Here is a 24,385-nt window from a genome sequence, read left to right as displayed (position 1 = left end):
ATTTTCTTTAGAAATTTAAGATAATAGGTTATTATTTTTCAGAACTTATGTTAATATATCTTAAAAAAATTATTCATTAGTTTGCGTATTGACGGGGACACTGTTATGTACGAGTTTATTTACCCCTAAAATGAATTTCGGCAAAACATTGAAAAGAATTGTCTGCAGATAGGGCATTATATCGTCATCGCTTGTCTAGGCCTGACTCAAGCACGCTACTACTGCTCTATCTCTCTATAAATACAGCATCACTTCAGCTATCACAGAGGGAGACACATTGGAAGAGAGAGAAAGATACCTTGATTCGAATTCGATTTTCATTTCTCACTCTTTCTCTTTCCCCTATGGCGAAACCTCGCAAGCCCAAGAACAACGAAGACCCCAAGCCCGAAAACTCTGGTGCCCTAGTTCACCACCAAAAGCTATGCCTCTCAATCGACATCGACAAACGCCTAGTCCACGGGTTCGCAATTCTCTTTTCCCCTTCCGTTCTTCCATAATTAGCATCTCTATCACACGCTGCTGTTGTAAATTAGGTTTTCTTACAGCTGAGACTGTGTTCGAGATCGCGTATTTAAAATCGATCTACAATTTGATTTCACTTGTAGGTACACTGAATTGGAGATTGCGGTGCCGGAGATTGGGATCGTAGGGTTGCATGCGGAGAATTTAGGGATTGAGAGTGTTTGGGTCGATGGTGAGCCCACGGAGTTCGAGTATTACCCGCATCAGCAGCAGCAGGTGGGAGATGATAAGAGGTTTAGTTCTGTGTGTTCTCCTAGCTCTGCTGCCGATGCTGCTGTCTCAGTGTACATGTCCTCTCTGGAGAAGGAGCTGGTGCCCAATTTACTCATTAACTGCTGTAAACCTACCAAGGCTGAAAGTGAACAGCAGCCGGAGCAACCAGTTCCCGAGAACGGGTTTCACTCCTCGGCCGAGCCCAAACAGGTTGTAGTTGCTGCTATGAACTCTAGCTTTCAGTGCTAACCCTGTCTCTGAGCAATTTAGAGAGTTCTGTTAAACGAGAAATGTAAACCCTATGCATAGCAACCGAATTGTAAATAATATAGCAAATGACTAATTTAGTCCCTGAAAATGTGATTAGTTGTCACTTTAGTCCTTAGATTTAGTGAAATTAAAAAAAGAGATTCCTGCTACTGCTATATTTTACCGCACACTGACATTTTGGCCTTTTGATATTATGTTAATATTATCACCCAAGTTTTTAACGTTTAAGTAGCCTTGTACCATCTGAGGATTTCTAGAGTTTTTTGAATTTTTTTAGTTCTAGGAACAAGAGTTACAGTGATTAGCAAATCTCAATGGGGCTAAATTGTCTATATGCTTGTAAACATGGTCTTCATACCTGTAATTATCCTTTATTAAGAGTAATTAGGCACTGACTGGATTTTATAATTATTTATATATATATGTATTTTCTGATTTGAATTTTATATATTTATTTATTTATGTGGGGGTCTTGACAACAAGTGCCTAAGGGCACTGTTTAAGGATTTGATAAGAGAAACTTTTTATTGAAAATCATATTGGAGCACATTAAAAAATCATAGGGAAGCACATTTCTTCACATCGCAGTAGTAAACTTTTATCTTTTAATTCCTTATTCAATGCCCTCAGGACTCTGGTTAGCATGTCATTATATATTATATATAATATATATAATTATAATATACTTACATTTTCTAATAGACTTAATGCCATGTGTTTGGGTTCTGTATGACCAACCTGTCCTTAAATTGTGGCTGTGGTTATCCTTTATATTCTGGGAAATAGTGGACAATTTCAGCCACTATTGTGGTCATGGAGAGTCCAAAAGCGTTGATGTTGAGATCACATCGTTGACATAGTGGGGAATTGCAGACAAATGCAGTTGCGATGCTGTCACTGAGTTAGACAACCTTGACATTGCCGGTGAAATTGCAGCTGCGGACCATTTTATGAAACTTTGGACCCAAGTTCATCCTAAGGACTATCAACCTATTTATGAACTTCGTCTTCTGCTTGCTTGGACTTTTCATGTGTGTTATTTAGATGTTGCATGAATGAATTTGTGATGGGTGTCACCACAAGTTCTATCTTATTGTGTTCTTTCAAAATTTTCACCCTATTTTTGCATTTTGATTTCTATATGTTTTTGGCCTACTCATTGTAAGAAATAGGTTATTGTTTTTGATTGCTGAGATAGTGCAGCATCCTTCCATGAGAATATGGCGGTGAAATGTGAGAATGAGTAGTTTTGGTGAGGTTTACTTTTTGTGTTTTCTCATGTAGGTTGATGTTGGGTGCAGAATGTGAGAATTGTTCGTATTGACTATTGGATAGAAAAGGCAGAGACAGGAATCCACTTCAGAAATAATCTTCTTCATACTGATAATCAGATAAGGAGAGCAAGATGTTGGTTCCCCTGTATAGATGACAATTCACAACGATGCTGGTATGGACTGTTAACACTTCCCCATTTGTGTTTCTATATCCACGCCTACATTTTATTATAAATGTATTTACTAATGTTCATCGTGAGCTTGAATTAATTATTGTTGTTTTGTTCATGTTCAGCTATGACCTGGAGTTCACAGTATCACACAATCTTGTGGCTGTTAGTACGGGATTCTTGCTTTATCAGGTAGCAATGAATGATAATAATATTCTGTTGTTTAAGTTATGAAAGCACAATCAATACTATTTTTACATAAGCTGATAACATTTTGTAGCTGTTTCTATTGTTGATAAGCACATTTAATGTTTCTTCAAGTCAACTCAGGTTGGGAATTGGAATTTCTTTTGTTTCCCTTCTCCTGACAATTGGAGTATGCCTACTTTGTTTTTTTCTTCTTATATTCCACAGGTGTTAGATGATGATTGGCTTCAAATCCAATGAATATTCTTTTTGACAGTATTCATTGCTGAAAATGACTGACTGCTATGATAGAACTGTAGAAAACTGCAAATCACTAGTTTTCTACTTAAGACATCGATGTTAAAGTTTTTGTTTATCCTATTAATATTGGAAATAGTGATTTCCTACCCGTGATTAGTGTTTTGCTGCCAAATAATTAAGCTTGAGATGTCTGGTAGAATAGTGAATTATCCGCTGACTTTGTTTTTATATTCTGCATATTGTGGTTTATTCTAATCCATTTATTCATAATTCGTTCACTGGACCCTTGAAATAGCTCAAAGGAAAAATGTTCTACTATTTTGAATTGTGATCTGCTTTTCCTGAAGTTATGTTCTTGCATACTGTGAGGCCTGATGAATCTTTTGAAAATTGAGCTTGCTGTTCTGTTTTTTCTCCTTCCTCTTTGGATTGGATGCAACCTTCCCCTTTTCTTTTCCCTGTTTCCTGTTTTTTTTTTCTTCAATGATAAAATTCATTTGTAAAATACTCTTCTTGTCATTTTGGACACAACACCAACATATGGCATGGATTTCAATTTGTTGCTGATGCATGATTTGTGCGTTTAATCTCAGTCAGCCATATATGGTTATCACTGTCAATTTGTTGCGAGGGGGTGGGGGGTTAATGCAACTCTGCAACACTATTGCCTGGACATTGGTTTCTGGTTGGTGGCATCTTTGATTTGCGGTGATAGCTTAGTTGGGAGAGCGTCAGATTGAAGATCTGAAGGTCGCATGTTCAATCCATGCTCACCGCACCTCCAGGGTCATGGATTTGTTTAGTCAAAGTTCTCATCCAAGGAATTTGTCACTTTAGTTCAGATCTTTGTGTTGAAAAGTTCATTTAATTTTTACAAAATTTTGAAGTAGTGTTACATTTTATCTTTTACTACCATTTCGTGGAAGAGAAGAATAAAGGAGAAATGCTGTCTAAGTTGGAAAACATAATTATTGTTATTATTATTGATGCATTCCTTTACTTGATTCTATTCTCTATATGCAATGGAATATAGATCATGTATGATACCCTGTTCTGCCTGCCACCCTCATTTCAGGAAAATTTCTCGTCCCTTTTCCTTTGTTGTAATGCTTCTCTTCTGTCTCTATTTAAGTTTATAGTTCTACATAAGAATTTATCTTGTGTTATACTCCTTGCAGAGTTAAATTTGTTTTTGATTGAACCTCCTTTCTTTTTTCAGGTCTTAAGCAAGGACAATCCTCCTCGGAAAACATATGTCTATAAATTGGATGTTCCAGTTGCTGCAAGGTGGATATCTTTGGCTGTTGCCCCATTTGAAATTCTTCCTGATCACCAATTTAGTCTCATATCACACATGTGTTTGATGCCTAATCTATCAAAGATGCGGAATACAGTGGAATTTTTCCATAGTGCCTTCAGGTTTGATGTCTGACAGTTGAAATTTAACTAGCCTGAAACAGGTTGTTTTTTAATCATAAATTGTATAATGATTGGATAGTTGGACTTTTATTGGTGAGCAGCTGCTATAAGGATTATCTTTCTGTAGACTTCCCATTTGACTCATATACGCAAGTTTTCATAGAGCCAGAGATGGCTGTGTCTTCAATGAGTTTAGGAGCCTCTGTGAGTATATTTAGTTCACAAGTTTTGTTTGATGACAAGGTTATTGACCAGGTCAGTTCATTACTTCAATTCTTTTAGTTGATTTTCTTTTTTCTAATTGTACTCTTTCTGAATGAATAAAAAAACTGCTTCTCATGTACATGAGAGTTTTTATGCTTATGATTTCACTACTATGCCAGCTTAATGATCAGCCTATGTCTTTATTGACAGACTATTGACACACGGGTAAAACTTGCATATGCTCTTGCAAGACAGTGGTTTGGGGTGTATATCACTCCTGAGGCACCAAATGATGGTAACTTAACAGAGGATATTTTGGTTGCTGTTTTAATTTGAGTTGATTCTTTGTAAATTGAGCAGATTTTGTGTTTCCTCTGGTGTGATTGGTGAATGGTTTTTTGCACATTGCAGAGTGGCTCTTGGATGGACTTGCTGGCTTCTTGACAGATTTTTATATCAAGAAACATTTGGGAAATAATGAGGCACGGTACCGGAGATACAAGGTTTGTGTTTCTTTATGGCTTAGTCTGGTCTATGTAAAGGCTAACACATCATGCATTATATTGTAAAAAATTAAAGAACGTGTGCCCCTTATGGGTTTCTATAAAAGTTTGTGGTTCAACTTGTTATTGGGGTCTGGATGCTTTGTAGTTTGGAGTAGTGTTCATGTATTCTCATAAGTATTCTTGAGGCTGGTGCTGTTTATAACCACTTTTTTTTATCCCCTTTTATTTTATTTTTTTATTTTCCCTTCTCTGCAGATTTGTTTTGATTTATTTGAAGAGTTTTTTCTGTTGTAAATTGTATTTAATCACACATGTTAATCCTTTATTTATAATCATTCAAAGTATAATATAAGGAAACCATAATACTGGCTAATAATGGAGAATATCCCTACTTATTAGCTGTATATATTTCCCTAATTACTAAGATCAAAACATCTTTTACACCCACCTCAAGCTAGAGCATATATGTGATATGAACCTAGCTTGTTACGAATGTGGTCAACCAAAGCTCTTAAGGGATTTGCTTGTTTACAAAATGACATTCTGGATGTATTTAAACTGTGATTCTTGATGTATCGAAGGATGCATACAATAACATTCCAATGACTATCGCACGGGGCCTTTAGGAATTGGCTAACCACACTAAATGCATGTGATGTCTGGTCTATTAATAGTTAGGTAATTAAACTTGTGTTAGACGTCGATATCTTCCAAGGTCTGTCAAAGGCTCCTCCTAACTGGAATGAAACTTCAAATTAGGATTCGTAGGATGATCATTGGGTGACAAATAATCATACTAGTCTTGGTCATGATGATTTGGGAAGACCTTGTAAATACTTATTCCATGCGACAGGACATTTTTGCATGTTATGCGTTAGAAAGCAAGATCTTTGGTGCCAAGTAGGGCACTCTCTCTATTGTAAAATATTATGGAATATTAAAGGGTCAATAGATTGAGTTGGACCAATATCAAAACTTGAAGCTTGAAAATAGTAGGGATGTTGTCACTCTTGCATGGACATCTAGAGGAAGAAGTCTACATGGGAATTCCTTTAGGTTTTAAGCCTATTTAAGAAAGGAAAAATTTGTGCAGTTTGAAGAAAACCTTGTACGGACTCAAGTGGTCACTTCATTCATGATTTGGTAGACTCACTCAGGTTATGGTCTTCATGGGGTATCGAAAGAGTTAAGGTGGCCATACCTTGTTCATCAAGCATTCTCTAGAAAGTAAATTTACTCTACCTTAGTCTTTTAATGATATGATTGTTGCAGGAGATTATGAACATGAGAAACAAATATTGAAAGGAAAGCTTGCTGCTCAGTTTGAGACAAAGGATCTAGGAAAATTAAAGTACTTCCTTGGGATAAAATTAACTTAATTGAAGAGAGACATCTTTATATCCCTAAGAAAGTATGTTCTTGATCTTCTTAAAGAAACATAAGATTGAGAGCAAGACCACTGAAGTTCTTATCAGTGTTATCAATATCGGATAACGGATCATATCGGAGACCCCAAAATTCCTTTATAGAGTTATAACGAAACCCATAACGGGTTATGGCAGAAGCATGACGGTCGAAAAATATGATATATATATATATATGTATATACACATATAAATAACTTCAAAAAATGCAAAAATAATGAAGGTATAGATATAGTGGTGGTAGAGAGAAATAACAAGTTATATATGTTTTACTTGGGCACAAAAGCCTAATGTTATTAGTTGTTTAAATTAGGGTTGTCTTCCCAGCTGCACATCAATTTTAAAACTTTAGGGTTTTTCATTTAAATTTTAAAGTTTTTTATTATTTTAAAGCTGAAATGGGCCTTTGGCCCAAACTTTTGTGTCTTAGAAATTAGGTTTAGGTGTTCTGCAACCTTCTTCATCCGCCGTTGCAGCCCTTCTTCTTCATCAGCCACACGCAGCTCTTTCAAGCCCCGGTGCGGCCGCTGCCACAATTTTTTTCCGATATTTTGGATATCTCCGATATCCATTACCTCTCCGCCATGACAATAGCGGCCGCCATGAGAAATCCGATTCGCCACCGCCTTGTTGTGGCAGTGGTCAGGAATTAGAAGTGATAACACTGCTTCCTATAGAACGAAACCATAGAATTAGAAGTGACAAGGGCAATTCTACTTTAAATAAAGGCCATTATCAAATACTTGTGGGTAAACTCATTTGCTTAGCTCACATTAGACTCAACATAGCCTATGTTGCGAGTGTAGTTAGTCCGTTCATGCATGATTCAAGGGAGAGACATTTACAAGCTATGAGCTAAATTGTTCAATATTTGAGGACAAGTCCAGGAAGGGGATTATTGTTCAAGAGGAATGAAAAGTTAAAAAGGAGTTGTATATTGATCAGTGGTATCACTTATCGGCCATGGTGTCGCCATGGCAGATTTCGGTGGTGGAATTCCTGACCACCGCCACAACAAGGCGGTGGCGAATCGAATTTCTCATGGCGGAGTGGTAACAAATATCAGAGATATCCAAAATATCGAAAAAATTGTGGCAGCGGCCGCACCGAAGCTTGAAGTTGCTGTGTGTGGCTGATGAAGAAGAAGGCTGCAGAACACCTAAACCTAATTTCTAAGACACAAAAGTTTGGGCCAAAGGCCCATTTCAGCTTTAAAATAATAAAAAACTTTAAAATTTAAATGAAAAACCCTAAAGTTTTGAAACTGATGTGCGGCTGGTAAGACAACCCTAATTTAAACAACTATTAACATTAGGCTTTTGGGCCCAAGTAAGTAAAACATATATAATTATTATCATAGTACACCACAACCACTATACCTATACCTTGTTATTTCTCTCTGCCACCACTATACCTATACCTTCATTATTTTTGCATTTTTTTGAAGTTATTTATATATATATATATTATATTTTTCGATCGTCATGCTTCCGCCATAACCCGTTATGGGTTCCGATATAACTCTATAAAGGAATTTTGGGGTCTCTGATATGATCCGTTATCCGATATTTTTAACACTGATATTGATACAGATTATGCAGGGTCTACCACAAGTAGGAAAATTCCTCAGGATATTGCATGTTCTTGGGGTAAGTTATGGACGAGAATTATTCTAAATGATCTCACATTATTAGCATGTGAACAATCTATAGTAAGTCAATTATTAACATTGCTCATAATCTAGTTCAACATGATAGGAACAAACACATAGGGATAGATTGTCACTTTATTAGAGAGAAACTTGATAGTCGTTTTATTCACTACTTATGTCCCTTTTGGGCTTCAGTCAGCAGATCTGTTTACAAAAGGTCTTTCCACTAAATGGTTTCATGATTTCATACCCAAACACATAATTCGTAGTGATACGAATTTTGCAGGGTCGACCACAAATAGGAAATCCATCTCAGGATATTGCATGTTCTTGGGTGAAAATTTGGTGACTTAGAAAAGTAAGAAAATTGTTGTTGCAAGGTCTGCAGAGGCTGAAATTTGAGCTATGGCACATGGGGTATGTAAGTTATGGCTGTGAATTATTCTAAATGATCTTTAGTGATAGGAAGTCAACTATTAGCATTGCTCACAATCTAGTTCAACATGATAGGACCAAATACATAAAAATAAATCAACACTTTCCCTTATCTCTACTTCTTATGTCCCATCCGAGCTTCATTTAACATATCTGTTTACAGATTCTTTCCACCAAACGAATTCATGATCTAATATTCAAGTCGGGAATGATAGATATCCATCCATTCACCAGCTTGATGGGAAGTGTTGATAGTAGGATATTAAGTATACTACTAGAAGCTGTTAGAAGATTTTATAGATCTCTTGGTAATATTTACTGATGCACTGTTTTAAATCAATCAATTGAATAAAATATTAATTTATTTAGATTATATCCTTTTTCAAGTGCTATCATGGCAAGAAAAAGGTGGAAAAGATGATTTTGGGCATAGGAGAAAGGTTCGCCATAATTTAGGTAATTTTTTAAGTATAACCATTTGCCACCAAACAAGCTATGTAATGATCTGTTGTACCATCATGTGCACTCTTTATTGTGTGGACTCAATGACACCCAATAGTGGTTTTGTTTGAGGCAACAAAATGAGCTCCGATGTGTTGCTAGCATCCATAGCAGTCATCTCTGCAAGCATGGCTTGATTCTAATGTTTGTCAACTGTGACTTCTCCTCTACACTTAGGCACAAACACATAGTCCAAAGAAGAGACAAAAGAAAAATAGGGAAGAGATAAACGGTCATTGTTTAGGGCAAATACATATGAAGGGGTTAGGATTATGAATGAACAAAATACCCTTGCGAATTACAATGGGAGGTTCAAGTGTACACAATGTTGGTGGAAGAGCAATTGGAGCAGGAGATGGTGCTAAAGGATCATGGGTGACACTTTTGATGGTGCCTATGTCCGTCGATGGTATATAAGAAGTGAAGGTGGAGTAGGAGCTACTACTGAGCAACAGGCAGAACCTCTGGAGGGTTATCTTCAGTAGTGGAAGAAAAGAAAGTATTGGTCTCTAAAGGAAAGACTAGATACTCATGTAGTTGAGGAGAGAAATATTAATAACCTTTTTGGAGTCTGGAGTAGCCCAAAATAATTCATTTTAGGAGGGCAAAGGCCACACGAAGAGTGCGTTTGAACATGGGCACTGTGGGAAATAGAAGAGGAAAACCTAGCTCTATGAATACCATAAAGGGTTTATCTGTTGTAAGTTGTGTGTTTGGTCACACATGTAATCCCTTGTATATATTTATTCAAAGTATAATACAGGGAAACCTAATAATGGCTCATAATGAAAATAACCCTAAATATCAGCTGTACATATTGCCTTTATTACCAAGATCAAATAATATTTTTTACATTATTAACTATCATTAGCTACTTAATTTCAAATGTTCAAGGCTTTTTTCTTTTTTTGTTTGGGTTTTCTTTGTGTAATTGACTGTAGCAAAGTTTGTTTCTAAAATTTCATTTGATATTTAAACATGGTTCATCTGTCAGTCTAGGTTGAGGCTGTAGAGCATTGTATTCTGAGTTGAAAGTGCTACAGTTAACATTGTAATTACATTTTTTGCGTGCTAATGTAAATCAATCTACAGGCAAATTGTGCTGTTTGCAAAGTTGATAATGGTGGAGCGACAGCTTTGAGCTGTTCAGCTTCCTGCAAAGATTTATATGGAACTCAGTTTATTGGGTTGTATGGAAAAATAAGATCTTGGAAGTCTGTAAGTATTTCCCTTTTGTTCTCCCCCTACCTGTAATCTTATAGCATTGAGTCAGTATAGTAATGTGTTTCCTTAATTAGTATTGAATTTTATGAATATTATTTTACCCCTTTGCAGGTGGCTGTTCTTCAGATGTTGGAAAAGCAAATGGGTCCTGAATCTTTCCGTAGAGTGAGAGTCCTTAACATTTGCACTTTATGTCCTCTTATCATTCTAGATATACTGAACTTGTCTTAACCATGGTAATCAATAGTGTGTGTTCTTGCCAATAGTGTGCGTTCAAGCCTATATTGTGCTGGTGCACAGTGGCTCCCCCTGCACAAAAAAATTGCATGATTGCATTTGCATCTCAGGATTCTGGCTGTTGTGTGCAAGGCCAAAATTGCAACAGATCGCGTCTGCTGACACAATCTAGGTTTAACATAAGGGATTCAGTTCCCTGCTGGAAAACAGGGTCGTTTGGGTTTTGTGTTTTTTTTTTTCATTAAGGGTTAAAGCGAAACTTTCTATTTTAACCTATAACACAATTTGTAACCCTTCTTTCATAAATCAGCCCTTCTCTCCCACATTCTGCTTCTGTACTTCCCTCTTATCTGTTTCTGGCTGCATTTCCAATGAGGTTTCCAGTTGGCGATATCAACCTAACCTCAACTTCGATAAAAACTGTACCATTCTTTATTCTTTCTTTTCTGTTTAGATGCAATGGCTTCATGTGGTTGTCCTTCACTACTTTTGCATTAGAATTATAATTTTGTGTTTTCTTTAAATTATATATATATATATATATATAAATTATATATATATATATATATATATAGTGTATTTTCTTTTGTGCCATAAAAACCTGTTATGGTTTCTGATATATTTTCATAAAGGGTTTTTGGGATCCTTGATATATTTCATTATCCGATATTGTTAGCACTGAAAATTTCAAAACAAGAGTAGTAAAGTGATTCTTGGTTCTCATGGTTGTCCTGGAAAGATAACTGTTTTATTAAACAAAAGTTTTTTGTTAAATTGAATTTGTGAATCCTAATTTATATCTAAATGTTACAGGCTTTGTCCTACTAGTTTTTAAAATATGGCTTCAGTTTTCAAAAGGGTACACACAACTCTTATAATGAGTCAATGTTTTGTGAAATGGGACTGGTCATTGAACCAATCATGGTTCAAGTGGTTTGAGATATAATAGTTCTATGATGTTATAATATATTATATATTTATAGGTTTTTAACATTTAAAATAACTATAACAAATGAAATAAAATGTTACCATACTTAAATTATAATTTCAATAATATTTATCAGTATTTACTAATAATAAGTTTATATGAAGAATAAAAAGAAAATAACAAATTTGATGTTGATTTTTTCAAGAAAATAAAATAAAATAATGTACTATTAAATCGGTTTTAAGAAACTAGTTTTTTGGTTGATTCCTCAGGCTGCTTTTATGGTTTCTCTGAACCAGTTGCCTGACTGGTTTAGCGGTCCCATTGGTTGGTTTGGTTGGTAAAACAGCTCATGGTACGATCATAGCAGGAAATGCTTTACCTTTTACAATTACTTATTTGACGTGGGAGTATCATAGGTGGAGAAAGATGGTTATATATTTTTCACCATTTACTTAATATTATTGTATGAGCTAAAATTATTGTATTCAAGTTTTGAGTACATTGATGTGGTTTTACGAAAATAAGAAAAGTGGGTAAGTGGTAGAACAAGTTACTTGGGTTCTGGTTGGTTGTTATATTTAATTGTCTATGATTTAACTCTATATGTTGAAGCATGTTGAGATGATTGTTCTTAGATAGTGGCTGATATCAAAGAATAGTTGTGGAATATACCAGTGTTTGGACAGTATTCTAAATTGTACTTATTCATTAACTTAGATAGTAGGGCATCCCTTCCCTGGAGATATTTCTAGTGGTCTCCTTGCATTGGCCACCTTTTCCCATTCTTCATCATCTGACATGATCCTTTTACTGTGCTTTTCTGTTATCCTTACCATTATCTATGAAGTTATTCTTTTTTGTTATTTTCCCTTGGAGGTTATATGCTTGAAGGTTTTGATGATATTTTTTTGCTTGTTATCAATGTTTAGATTTTACAAACAATAGTTTCACGGGCTCAAGATAAAACGCGTTCCATGAAGACTCTAAGTACTAAGGAGGTAATGTACTTTTAGTTCTGTAAAATATGTGGCTTATTATGGGCATGAGGCTTCTCTGAAATTATATTTAAGTTAAGGAGCTGTAGAACAATTTTTCATTAACAGAATAGTTTGTTATCTCTCTCTCCCCTTAGAAATGATTAAAGGCTTCTGAGCCGTTGACAATTTATCTATGCATAGTTGGTTCTGTTCAATAAATGTTATATTGTGTCATAACCACTTCTTTTAGGTTTATCTATAAAATCGCATTAGCATGAATAGGACAGATATATATATCACTCGACCATGGGTATTTTTACAATTAACCAATTTTACCAATCTTTACTATTAACCAATTTTATCAATCTTTCATTTTACTAAACTTTCATTAATATGATTCCAATTTTCTTCTCTTTACAATTTCGGTTATAAACCAACCAAGACTTTGTTATCTGAAAAAGACATTGTTGTGGCATCAGTACATCTTGGATATACAGAGTAATTAAGTTCAATAATAAGTAATGGACCTAAAGTTGACTACAAACTATTTGCTACAGAAGCAACTGTTCTATCTCAACGGGAGTTGCAAACTAGGCATTACCCATTTTACATATGCTTTATAAGTCAGCTTGTATGCAAACTCCATTTTGGAATAGAGCTGCCCATCATAGGCCTTGAAATGTCACTCTATCTTATGCGTTTGCTTGGTCAAAGAATATGAATAAAAGGTGGACAAGCAAATTGATGAAATTTGCTTTAAATTGCAGTGATAGATTAAATAAGTTTGTCCTTATATAAATGCAGTTTAATCTTTAATGCAGTAATAGCTGAAGTATCTTGATGGGTTTTTGATATGTGGGACTGATAAAAAATTTCAATACACAGTTTCGACATTTTGCCAATAAGGTTGGGAATCTTGAACGTCCATTTCTTAAGGATTTCTTTCCACGGTGGGTTGGTTCTTGTGGATGTCCCGTTCTAAGGTATAAAACAAGGATTTATTTGTTACTCTTTATTTAATTTTTGGAATGCTTTCTGTACATGTATTCTGATGAGTTACCTCTTGCTGTTGCTAAGGATGGGGTTTTCCTATAACAAAAGGAAGAATATGGTTGAATTGGCTGTGTTGCGAGGATGTACAGCATTGCAGACTTCAACTACATCCAGTCTTGATATTAATCCTGATACAGAAAATCGAGATGGAGATACTGGATGGCCTGGTATGATGAGCATCAGGGTATATGAACTTGATGGTATGTATGACCATCCAATTCTGCCAATGGCTGGAGAAGCATGGCAGCTATTGGAAATACAATGCCACTCAAAGCTTGCTGCTAGACGCTTTCAGAAGCCCAAGAAAGGATTAAAACATGATGGATCTGATGATAATGGTGACGTGCCTTCCATGGACGTGCGGTCAAAGTATATATCAGTTGCATATCTTTTTTGGTTTAATTTGTCGTTGTTATGATTTGGTTTCTGACATTTTTTCTGTTATGGCAGTACCGAGTCGCCTTTATTATGGATCAGAGCAGATCCTGATATGGAGTACCTTGCTGAGGTTCATTTTAACCAACCAGTTCAGATGTGGGTAAGGATAAATTGTTACATCAAGTTGATTTTATTGGGGTTATTGTGATGTAATTTTGCTATGCTGTTAGAGGCACCGCTTGTTTCAATTAATTAGGTCCTCTTTCTGTGTTTTATTTGTGATGTGTATACAACTAGTTTATTTATCCTATGATAAGAATCTTAGGAAAACCACATCATAAAAGCTAACCATTGTAATTGAAGAGCCTACAAAACCCACACTAGGAATCTATACTTTCAATGTGGGACTCTTTAGTCATACCTTGCAACTGAACCCTAGCATCCTACCATGCTCCACTGCTTATATAAGCTGGCTGTGGACTAACCCTTATCCCATTCATGGTACTTCTTTTACAGCTCATATGAAAAGCTTCGTCCAATTAAGAGTTTATAAATTCAAACACCAGAAGTCATTCTTCTGATGTGGGGCTCAAGTTGTATACCTTGCTATTTGATCTTAACATCCTACCCTGTTGCAGATTTTTAATCTTTGTTGTCTTATATTAGAATGAATGTGCAAGTACTTTCCTTTTCTGGTCTTTAGCATTTGTGGTGTTTGAATACTTCATATGAAGTGTTCTTTGAAAATTAAGATTGGGTGTCTAGCTGAACCATCTCTCTTTGTTGAAGTTTCTTTTTCAGTTTTATATCATGCAACTATTTCTTGAACTATTTTGTATTCTATTGGGAAACTAGAAGACCCAGTTACATAAAACTTGCAATGATGCAATGTTTTGTAATCATACTCATTCACCTCTGGAGCCTTCTTCATTCTCTCTCTTGGCTGTTTTAGAAACAAATCATGCTCATTCATTTGTGTGGTTTGTATTTTGCATCTTTCATAATTTTATTTATAGTATTTTGTTATTCATGTTTATTGATTATAGATAGTTAATTTCTTCATTTAGATCAATCAATTAGAGAAGGACAAAGATGTTATTGCCCAGGCACAAGCAATTGCAGCCCTTGAGGCATCACCACAACTATCATTTTCAATTGTAAATGCCCTAAACAATTTTCTCAGTGACTCCAAGGTGATTTCCTTTCTGTAATGTGCTTTCATTAGTAGCTTTTAAATATGAAATTAATATCTCTAGTCTTTTGGTTCTAACTCAAGGCCTTTTGGAGAGTACGGATTGAAGCGGCATTTGCATTGGCAAATTCTGCATCTGAGGTATTCAAATGCTACATTACTTGTTGCATTTAATTTTATGAAATACCTCCTGTGTTGAATATAAGCAAATAAAAAAAAAATCACTTATCCCAAATATACATAAATCTCAACAAAGTTTATCTTATGAGATTGTTCCCAAAATACCCTTCATTTAGTTGAGGTTTTATTTCCAATGATTTTTATATTCTTTATATCAAGTTCAAAGGAAGGGTAGTTTAAGAAAGAACTTTATGTTTTAAATGAGATAGGTACTATTAAATGATGCTAATTAACTTTCTTAATTAGTATGAGCTAGTTATTTTTTGTCTATATTCAAGACCCGTGGGATACATATTAAATAGTGGGAATCAAGTAGGTTTGACCAATGATTTTAGATCTGGTTTTGATACAATAGATGGACTTTAATAACTTGCCAATCAGTGCTGTAGTAAATATCTGTACTCAAGAAAAAAAGGGAACATTGCTTTTTAAGTTTTAAGTATGCCATACATCTGGTTGCCATTACAACTTTGAAATCCATTCAAGAGTTGTTCATTGTCATGAATAACTGTGATGCCATATGTATGACTACTACTTGTTGCATTTGTATCACTGTAGCAGTGAAGTTAATGGGTGTAATTCTTTGAAATGTGAATAATGTCATCATTTAATTGTTTGACAGGAAACTGATTTTTCTGGTCTACTCCATTTGGTGAAATTTTACAAGAGTAGGAGGTTTGATCCTGACATTGGACTCCCAAAGTAAGACTATGAAAATTATTGTTCACCTTTTCTCATTTAACTTTGGCAACATCCAGTGACAATTTTTGTTGTACTATTATTGCCAGGCCAAATGATTTTCACGATTTTGCCGAGTATTTTGTTCTTGAGGTAATGCAAGGAGGTAGGATGTGTATGTTACTCCTGATGTGATGAGATGTGATTTTGTAATATTTTTGTTATTAATTATGTTTTGAATATTTGTTGAGTTCCATCAAGTGTCGTTTCATTTTTTATAATTTTTTAATGGAGTTTAATTTTGTGTAAATGGATGCATGTTCCTTTATGATCTAGTGCGCTATATTTGTCTGATTTCCATGATAGTGTGTACATGCCATGCCATGTTATTGAACTTTGGTAGCTTTACTCTGTAGGCAGTACATTGCTTGTTAAAATGAAAGCAGAGAGGTAAGTGTGGTGTGCTCGGCGGTATTTGTTTCCTCAATTATCACGTGATACAATAAATAGCACCAGATATATACTGTATAAAGGTTTAAGTAGGAGTGAATATGTCTATGTTGGTTATACCTGTTCACCCAAATGATTAAAGCTTCTAAAAAATGTTGATTCCATGGTTTGTGGAAAATAAAATACAAAACAGTAGTGGATGGGTTTCATTTGGAGACAATGATCATTCTGATATGCTGAAAGAATAAATGATTGCTTTGGGAATTATAACATTTTCTGAACTTGTATAATTATATGCGAAGTGATATTTTGAGTCTCAATGCAAAGGACACAAACTTCTCATAATGGCTGTTGTGGTTCTGATATGTCTTTTAACACCTAGGATGCTTCTAACCTCACTCCTACAAACTACTTTCTGTGTGCTCTTGATTTCTTCTATCTTCTAGTTTTATGGTGTCTAAAACTTGTGTGCATTATGGCCTATATATATATTAGTTCAAACTTACAGTTTGTGTTATCATCTGGTGATTGCTTGGTCTTTTCTCTATAGGAATGTTGAAGCTTGTTACTGTGGTTGCTCCACCCTTAGGAAATTTGCTGCCCATATCCCTTTTGTAAATTATAATGTCATCCATGAACTAAGATGCCCATATCCCTTTTACAAACTATAATGTCATCCATGAAATATCCCTTGTACAAATTATAGTGCTATCCATGAACATGACCCTTATCTGTGATCGTTTACATTTTTTTTCTTTTACGATGGTACAAGTTAATATTGAATGTGCCTTGTTTATGATATGTTTAAAAGTTACCTTGTGTGATTGTAATTCTGAACTGGTATGCATGTTCTTCGTCTGGATAGATAACAAATAATTGTATATTGATGTACTTCTAAAACTTGGCAAGTCATTTTTGGTTAAATAAATGGCTGTTGTAGGCTATTCCACATGCTGTTGCCATGGTTAGAGCCGCTGACAGGAAAAGCCCAAGAGAAGCTATTGAGTTTGTTCTACAGCTATTGAAGGTTATTGTTTACTTCCTGCTGTATGGATTATTTTCTTAGCAACTAATGTGACATTGATATAACCATGAAATGGAAATAGTGAATTCTCATAGGACATATTTATAGTGTCTTGTATTCATCAAGTTATACTTGAGATTTTAGGAGGGAATATCGGAGTGAAGCAGACTCAACTGAACAATTTTTATACACAGGCTGGTTACATACCACCACTACTTAGTATAATAATTACGAAGACAATTTACAAGAGACAAATGATGGGCTAATAATTCTTATCCTTTTCTTATGTTATAACTCCTATATAATAACTAACGTAATTTTCAAAACTCCTCTTGTCTAATGCATGCAGCTTGTTGTAAATACAAGGACATGTTTAGTTTGAAAAAACATTATTTTTCATTTCCTGTTTTCATAAATACTTATGAAAAGCTCACCTTGTTTTCACTTTGTTTCCTATTTTCAATGATTGTATAGGAAGCAGAGTAAACAAGGACATACTTAGGTAGGGGATAGCAATTGCAGGCCCTGTTTTTGGTTTTTTAATGACTGAAGAGACAAGAAGATCTGTTGAACTTCAATCCCAGTATAAATATTGTTTGCTGAGTTCTGATAATATCATTCATGTAGACTGCGTGATTGGAGATAAATAGATTGAACAATTGCATATAGAATTTGTATTGATTTACTACATTCTTTAGTCATTCCAAATTTCCAATTTTTTTAACACTTAACGAATCTCCCTAACCAGCATTGAGGGTGTAGCTTAGATTATGATAAATGTTTAACTTACAAACCAATCATCACTTCTCTTGAGCAACAAACCTTGGGCCCTCATGCAGGAGGTGAGGATTTGCGGTGAGGGGACTGATAAATATTTTGCAGTGGGGTTATTTACCAGCTTTTTTGAAGACCAGAATTTAGGTTCTGACTTGAGAGTGAAGTCTGAGGAGAAATAAACATGAGACTTAGATTTTATTCTAAACGAAGGTCGGACTGACATGCACAACAGGATGTGGTTAACTTGCTCCCAATATCAAACGTGAGATTTGAGGAGCAAACTTTTGAGAGCAAGTGAAATGATCAATTAGCAGTGTAATATTTGTAGATACACTTATTACATGGATAATGGTTACAGAAAGAAATCTACAAGAGAAATTGTGTGCAAATAATTTCAATTTCTCTGTTGCAATGCACCTGAGCTACTTGGTGAGTGGGCTAATAATTAAATTACGTAATTATCAACAGTTTTTTGTTGGATAGGATACTTAGTTGAATTGAAAATAATATTATGAAATGACCTTTGCTGGAAATCTTACATAAAATACATAAGTGAGTGCAAACCTTACCTTATAAAACCGGGTTTGTAGGCTTGACCTAGGCTTAAACCCCACACTCTTTAGATAATAGCAAGTCATTTAGAGCCTATTCTAGTTAAGTTTGTTGAATATATCATGTCACTCATTATTGGGTTCCTCCCTTGTCCCATGCTCAAGATGTTCAGTCTTCAACGTGAGGAAATGTATTGGAAATTCTACATCGACTATATGACTAAACTATAATATATAAGTGGATGTTAACCTCACCTTACCAAACCATTTTTGTAGGGTTGAGTTAGGTTTAAATTTAACTTTCTTAAGAACCTTAATTGAATTAGTTAAAGAACATGGCAGTTTTGGGAGACAATGGACGAGTGATAGCAAGTTTTTTCGCTATTCTGATTAAAATGGGTTTCTGGAATTTTGTGATATACCATACTAAAAAATCACTAATTTGTCAAGTGGCTCCATCTCTCAAACCCAAACCTCATTATTTTCTTCTGTGAAACCTTACTCAGCCTGAAACTATAGGTTTCACCTTCAGTGAACATCACTGTCTTTCTGATTCTTTCTAGTATTTTTATTTTTTACATTCTGTTTTGCCTTCATTTTTGTTTCTGTTCTGTATTTTTAACTGCAATTATTTATAAATGCTTTTCACATGGTTGTCATGCTTTCACCATTTGCCACAATGCCATCTTCCATAATTCTATGGCTATTTTTGCTGGCCAAATCAAGGGTAATCAACAGATTATATATGTTTTTAGCTCCTTTATGTACTTGTAATATTGCACTATTTTTTATTGCTCATTCCATACATCACTACTCTATTGATTGAAGATATGTTGGTTGGCTAGCGGGATTACTTTTATTGGGAAGTTTTCTAGCTTTTAGCTATATAGAGGTTGCATAATCAGCTTTGGGGATCATGTATTTTATCCTCGTATTTTTTCAGTACAATGACAACAATGGGAATCCCTACTCAGATGTCTTCTGGCTTTCTGCATTAGTCCAATCAGTTGGTGAGCTTGAGTTTGGGCAACAGGTTCATAATCTATTTTTCTCTTCCTATATTCTTGGTTACTTGAATTAATAATTTAATATACTGTTGTGAGCTTCCTGAGTTTATTTACTTTCATTTGTACCAAATCTCCTTAAGTACCTTTCTATTAGCTAAAACTTTAGTAGTTGAATATGAAGTATTGAGATTTGATAATTTGTTGGTGGAAAGTGCGATTTTTAGCTTGTGCAATTTCCATTTGTATTACAACTATGCAAAGGTTGCTTGTTTTGAAGTGTGTGTGTATATATATATATATTTAACAGTTGTTAACTAATATTTGTTGTTAATATGGTTGGTACTCCCTTGAAGATAATCTTATCCATTAGCAAACTGATTTGAGTATTAGGCTTCTTTCTGATTCAAACTTTTGACAGAGTATTCTCCTGTTGTCATCACTTCTCAAACGCATTGACCGGCTTCTACAATTTGATAGGTGAAATGATGCATTGCTTACTCTAGTGGATTTATCAATTTTACTTGCAACTATATTTACATTTCTGAAATGTCTCTTCTGCTAGTCTCATGCCAATATACAATGGAATCCTGACTATCAGTTGTATCCGAACATTGACCCAGATTGCTTTAAAGCTTTCGGGGTTCATTCCTCTTGTAAGTACCTTGTTATTGAGCATCAAACTTCCGTTCAAAGTTTGGCACAAAGATTCTAATGGCTTCATCTTTACTTCAGGATCGAGTTTATGAACTTGTAAAGCCTTTTCGTGACTTGAAGACACTGTGGCAAGTTCGAATTGAAGCAAGTAGAGCACTCCTTGATCTTGAATTCCACTGCAAGGGCATGGATTCAGCATTGCTTTTATTTATCAAGTACTTAGAGGAGGAGAATTCCTTAAGAGGTTGTAAATCTTTTCCCTAGCGGCAGATCTATAGATGCGTGGCAAACCAAGAAATTGGTTCAGAATGCTAAAAATAAAATATTTATATAAATGTTTATTAAGTTGGACAAGTTTTATAACATACATAGTTGTCTAAAATAATTATTGTTTAAATCTTGATATTAAAAGGTTTCTATATAGTAAGAATAAGAAAAAAATAGTGAATAAACCTAGGGTCTGTTTGGACGAGATTCTCCGTAAGTTCCTTCTAGGAAGAAAAAAATAGAAATTAGTTTCTCCACAAACTAAAAATAAAATTGGCTTATGCATGAACTAATTTGCAGAAACACTCTTTATAATTTTTTATTTTTAACTTATGCTTAAATTTTAGCTTTCAAAGAAGTCCAAATTCATTTTTTTTCTTATTTTTTTTTTCCTTTAGATAGGTTTATGGAGAAATTCGTCAAACTAGTTTTGATCCCCCAATCCCAAAACAAGTTTCATCTTGCGGCACATAATTATCTTTTTTTTTTAAGACGGACAACCTTCTGAAAGAATCAAGCCTGTCTCTATATTTTCCTTTCATTTTCATATTTACTTTCCCCCTTTTTCCATCTTTACTTGCCCCTTTTTATGTAATAAAATTTCATTTCTTGATTGCAGGGCAGTTAAAGCTAGCCACCCATGTTATGAGGCTATGTCAGATGAGGGATGGATTGAATTCAGATGAGGAAATTACAAGCCAAACTCTAGTCTCTATGCTTAATTTACTGGAAGGGCGTACTGCATTTAATAATGTCTTTCTCCGGCATTATCTGTTCTGCATACTACAAATAATTGCTAGAAGGTATATGTTTCTTATTGAAATGAAATGCGAGCTTGCTTATTTTTTAACTAATGTATTCTGTGAATATTGCATTTACGTGCTAAAACAAAAGCAGTTCATTTGTGACTTTTAATTCTCCAATTGTTTCATTTAGCTTTTGGAAATAATTTATTAGGAACTGAACTTCTTTATTGGTCTTAGTCCCTCTATTTACCTTTTTTACCTATGTATATTTTGTCCAATTATGGAATTTGAATATAGTATAAATTCTGGCAAACGTTTTGAGAGTAACTATGATTCTTTAGGATTTAAATTTATGCAATTAGAGAGGTACTTACGTAAGCTGTTTACTATTTCTGGTTTAGTTTGATAATGTTCCGTATGAAATGAATCTAATCTAGAATATAATGGCCTGTTTTATTTGCAGAATGTTGTTTTTATTTCTTGATGTTACCAAATAATTACAGAAATGTTACTTATTCTGTTTACAAGGGAAGGTGAAACGGTTTTTTGTTTCTTTCATTTGATATTCACGTCTTTGGTAACATGAAGTAAAATGAAAATAATGTGATACTTTTTTTAATTATTGATGAAAACAAAACATTTTCTCAGTTTAATCAAGTCTTAATATTTTATGGTCAGTAACCATTTTCACTTTGCTGCTATTTTTGCAAAAATTTAAGATTCTCTTAACAAGCTTAGCTGATTCTGAACACGCTTTGTTCTGAACGTGTTTATATTTACACTTCAGCTTTTGTCTGTATTTGAAAAACGAAATTTTATTGACTCTATTCGGTTCTTTGTCTGCAGACCACCAACTCTTCATGGGATTCCCAGGGAAAATAGAACGTTGCATATGAGTCTTACAGAAGCTTGTAACTATCAGAAGAACATTTTTGTTCTTGATTCGGATAGTAAACCTTTGGATCTGCCAAGCTCTACCCAAAACCCTACACCAAATCTTGGCCTGGATGGTTTGAGCGATGCACTTTACGAAGCTTCTAAGGACCAACCTACTGAAGCTCCACCGCAGGAGCACATTGAAGCTCTTCTAAAGGAAGCGACCCTAGAGAAAGCTGAAGAGGGATTTACTGAAATTCCACAGGAAGCACCAATGGAAGTTCCAATTGAAGTTTCCAAGGAAGCAGATACTGTATCGAATAGCCATGAAAGAAAGAGGCTCATTAAAATAAAGGTCAAACAATCTTCTGCTACCAGTAGGGCTGATACTGATAATCAAGTGGTTGAACGTTCTTTAGGTGGTCGTAATGAAATGGATCATGGAGCTAGCAGTTCAGTTTCTGTAGATGCACCGCAGAGGAATTTTGCCGAGACTCTTAGCATCAGTAATCACAATATAGATGAAGTTAATTCTTGGCATGATCGTGGTTCGCGCATGACTGCTAGCATTGGTAGTGCTAAATTTTTGAGTGACGGTGATGAATTGGTCAAAGAACTTCAGTGCACTGCTGATTCAAGTATAGTTTATTCACAACCTCAGCCTGAAGATCCGTCATCGTCCAGTATTATCCAGGATAACAATGTAGATGCGGATGCACGACGATATGCCAGCCTTCAAACTCTTTCAGTTGCAAGATTTGATCCTGATGGAGAATCGTTAGGTAAAGAAATTTCTGCTCGTGGCAAGGAAAAGCACAAAAGCAAGGAAAAGAAACGAAAACGGGAAAGTAATAAAGACCATGATGATCCAGAATATTTGGAGCGAAAACGATTAAAGAAGGAGAAAAAACGACGGGAAAAAGAAATGGCAAAACTTCAGAGTGATGAAGCGAAGAGATCCTCTGTAGACTTGTCGAGTAAGAAAGAGGAAGCTTTAGTGGACGTTGCTAGACAGGTTAAATCTGTTGAGCCCAGCGGATTTAATTCTAAATTAGAAACCAAAAAGATTGATATCAAACCGGATCCATCTGAAGGCACATCTACTGGTCCAAAAATTCGAATTAAAATTAAAAACCGAATGCTCAACAAGTGATAGAGAATAAAATATTATTTTGTAGATGTTAGAATGAAATTTACAACGCCTTCATATTTTCTGGGTTGTATTTTTCTTTCCTCATCCGGCGTACACGGATTAGGTGTTTACAAATATTGATTCAGTGAGCTTCATTCGTTGTTAGTTCTTAACTATGATTTGAGAGATGTATATGATTGCAATTTCAATCATACAATATTTGTTATCGATGTAAATGAAGCCTATCACGATTTTGTTTAGGATATTGTTGTAAATTTGTAACTTGAAGTGTTGTATATTTATAATTTTGTTGTAGTCAAGTATCGCTTGCAATGGCTATATGCTGCACAGATCCTTTGCAAATGTAGTATTCCACTATTATTTGTTGTCAGGTGTACAAAATATACTTCTTGTGTTGGACAACAAAATATGCTGGTTGTAACTTGTACGTGAGTTGCATATTTTGTTGTGGCTTTTCATGACTCTCTGAATTCAAGTAATCTTGATAGTTTCTTTTAGGGAAATGTCATGCAGAGGAACAACTGTTAATAATATTCCCCAGTCGGTAAAAAATGTCTGGATCAAGTCTTTTAGCTCCCACACTCTTCACTGCAGTAATGGCGACGCATGATATGAGGAAACGGCTTCTCCATTTTCTTTTCTCTATTTCTTCTATTATGAAACTTTTCGGAAGAGTAGCATTTATTTTTCACAAAAGCTTCTTAATGAAAGAAAGGGATGGAAAGGATGTTTTCTCAAGAGAGATACCGTTTCACTTAAAATGATGGAAAGAAATGTGCTAAGTGTATTAAAAAATTATTTATTGTTTGAAGTCCACTTTTGTTTCTTCCATTTTATCTTCAACTAAAGAAAGTAAACTTATACGTTGTTATCTGTATGTATTATTTGTCTTTCTATCTTCAAAACATATCATTAGAGTTTTGTAAAACTAATTTTTTATAATTCAAGAAAATGTTAGCTGCTACTGTAACGAATTTTTTATTGAAGAATT

General features: G+C 34.7%; 1 protein-coding gene and 1 non-coding gene across 6 annotated transcripts; both read left to right on the top strand.

Moving 5' to 3' along the window:
* Positions 1–153: 153 nt before the first annotated feature.
* TAF2 (TBP-associated factor 2) lies at positions 154–23,693 on the top strand. 5 transcript variants are annotated; one of them, XR_016519104.1, is made up of 25 exons: positions 154–463; positions 609–948; positions 2,310–2,455; positions 2,578–2,644; positions 4,119–4,318; positions 4,420–4,573; positions 4,733–4,817; positions 4,934–5,025; positions 10,132–10,257; positions 10,375–10,428; positions 12,361–12,429; positions 13,294–13,391; positions 13,486–13,830; positions 13,912–13,999; positions 14,907–15,032; positions 15,116–15,172; positions 15,834–15,913; positions 16,000–16,055; positions 17,280–17,366; positions 19,635–19,724; positions 20,117–20,175; positions 20,261–20,351; positions 20,431–20,596; positions 21,239–21,422; positions 22,212–23,693. XR_016519104.1 is itself a non-coding variant. In XM_068608391.2 (25 exons), the coding sequence occupies exons 1-25, from the start codon at positions 345–347 to the stop codon at positions 23,392–23,394; spliced, it is 4,149 nt and encodes a 1,382-aa protein (XP_068464492.1). In that variant the 5' UTR covers positions 154–344; the 3' UTR covers positions 23,395–23,693. The 5 variants fall into 5 exon arrangements, 3 of the variants coding, with proteins under 3 accessions (XP_068464492.1, XP_068464493.1, XP_090155596.1); XM_068608391.2 differs by having other exon boundaries at positions 16,000–16,042; XR_016519105.1 differs by lacking the exon at positions 15,116–15,172 and having other exon boundaries at positions 185–463.
* TRNAF-GAA (transfer RNA phenylalanine (anticodon GAA)) lies at positions 3,605–3,677 on the top strand. Its single transcript has one exon. It is a non-coding gene; the product is annotated as a tRNA-Phe (tRNA).
* Positions 23,694–24,385: the final 692 nt, after the last annotated feature.

The sequence above is a fragment of the Phaseolus vulgaris genome, chromosome 3 (genome assembly GCF_051622355.1).
Source record: "Phaseolus vulgaris cultivar YP4 chromosome 3, ASM5162235v1, whole genome shotgun sequence".
NCBI lineage: Eukaryota > Viridiplantae > Streptophyta > Magnoliopsida > Fabales > Fabaceae > Phaseolus > Phaseolus vulgaris.
Note: the sequence above shows the minus strand (reverse complement) of the source record. Positions and strands in the feature narration are given on the sequence as shown.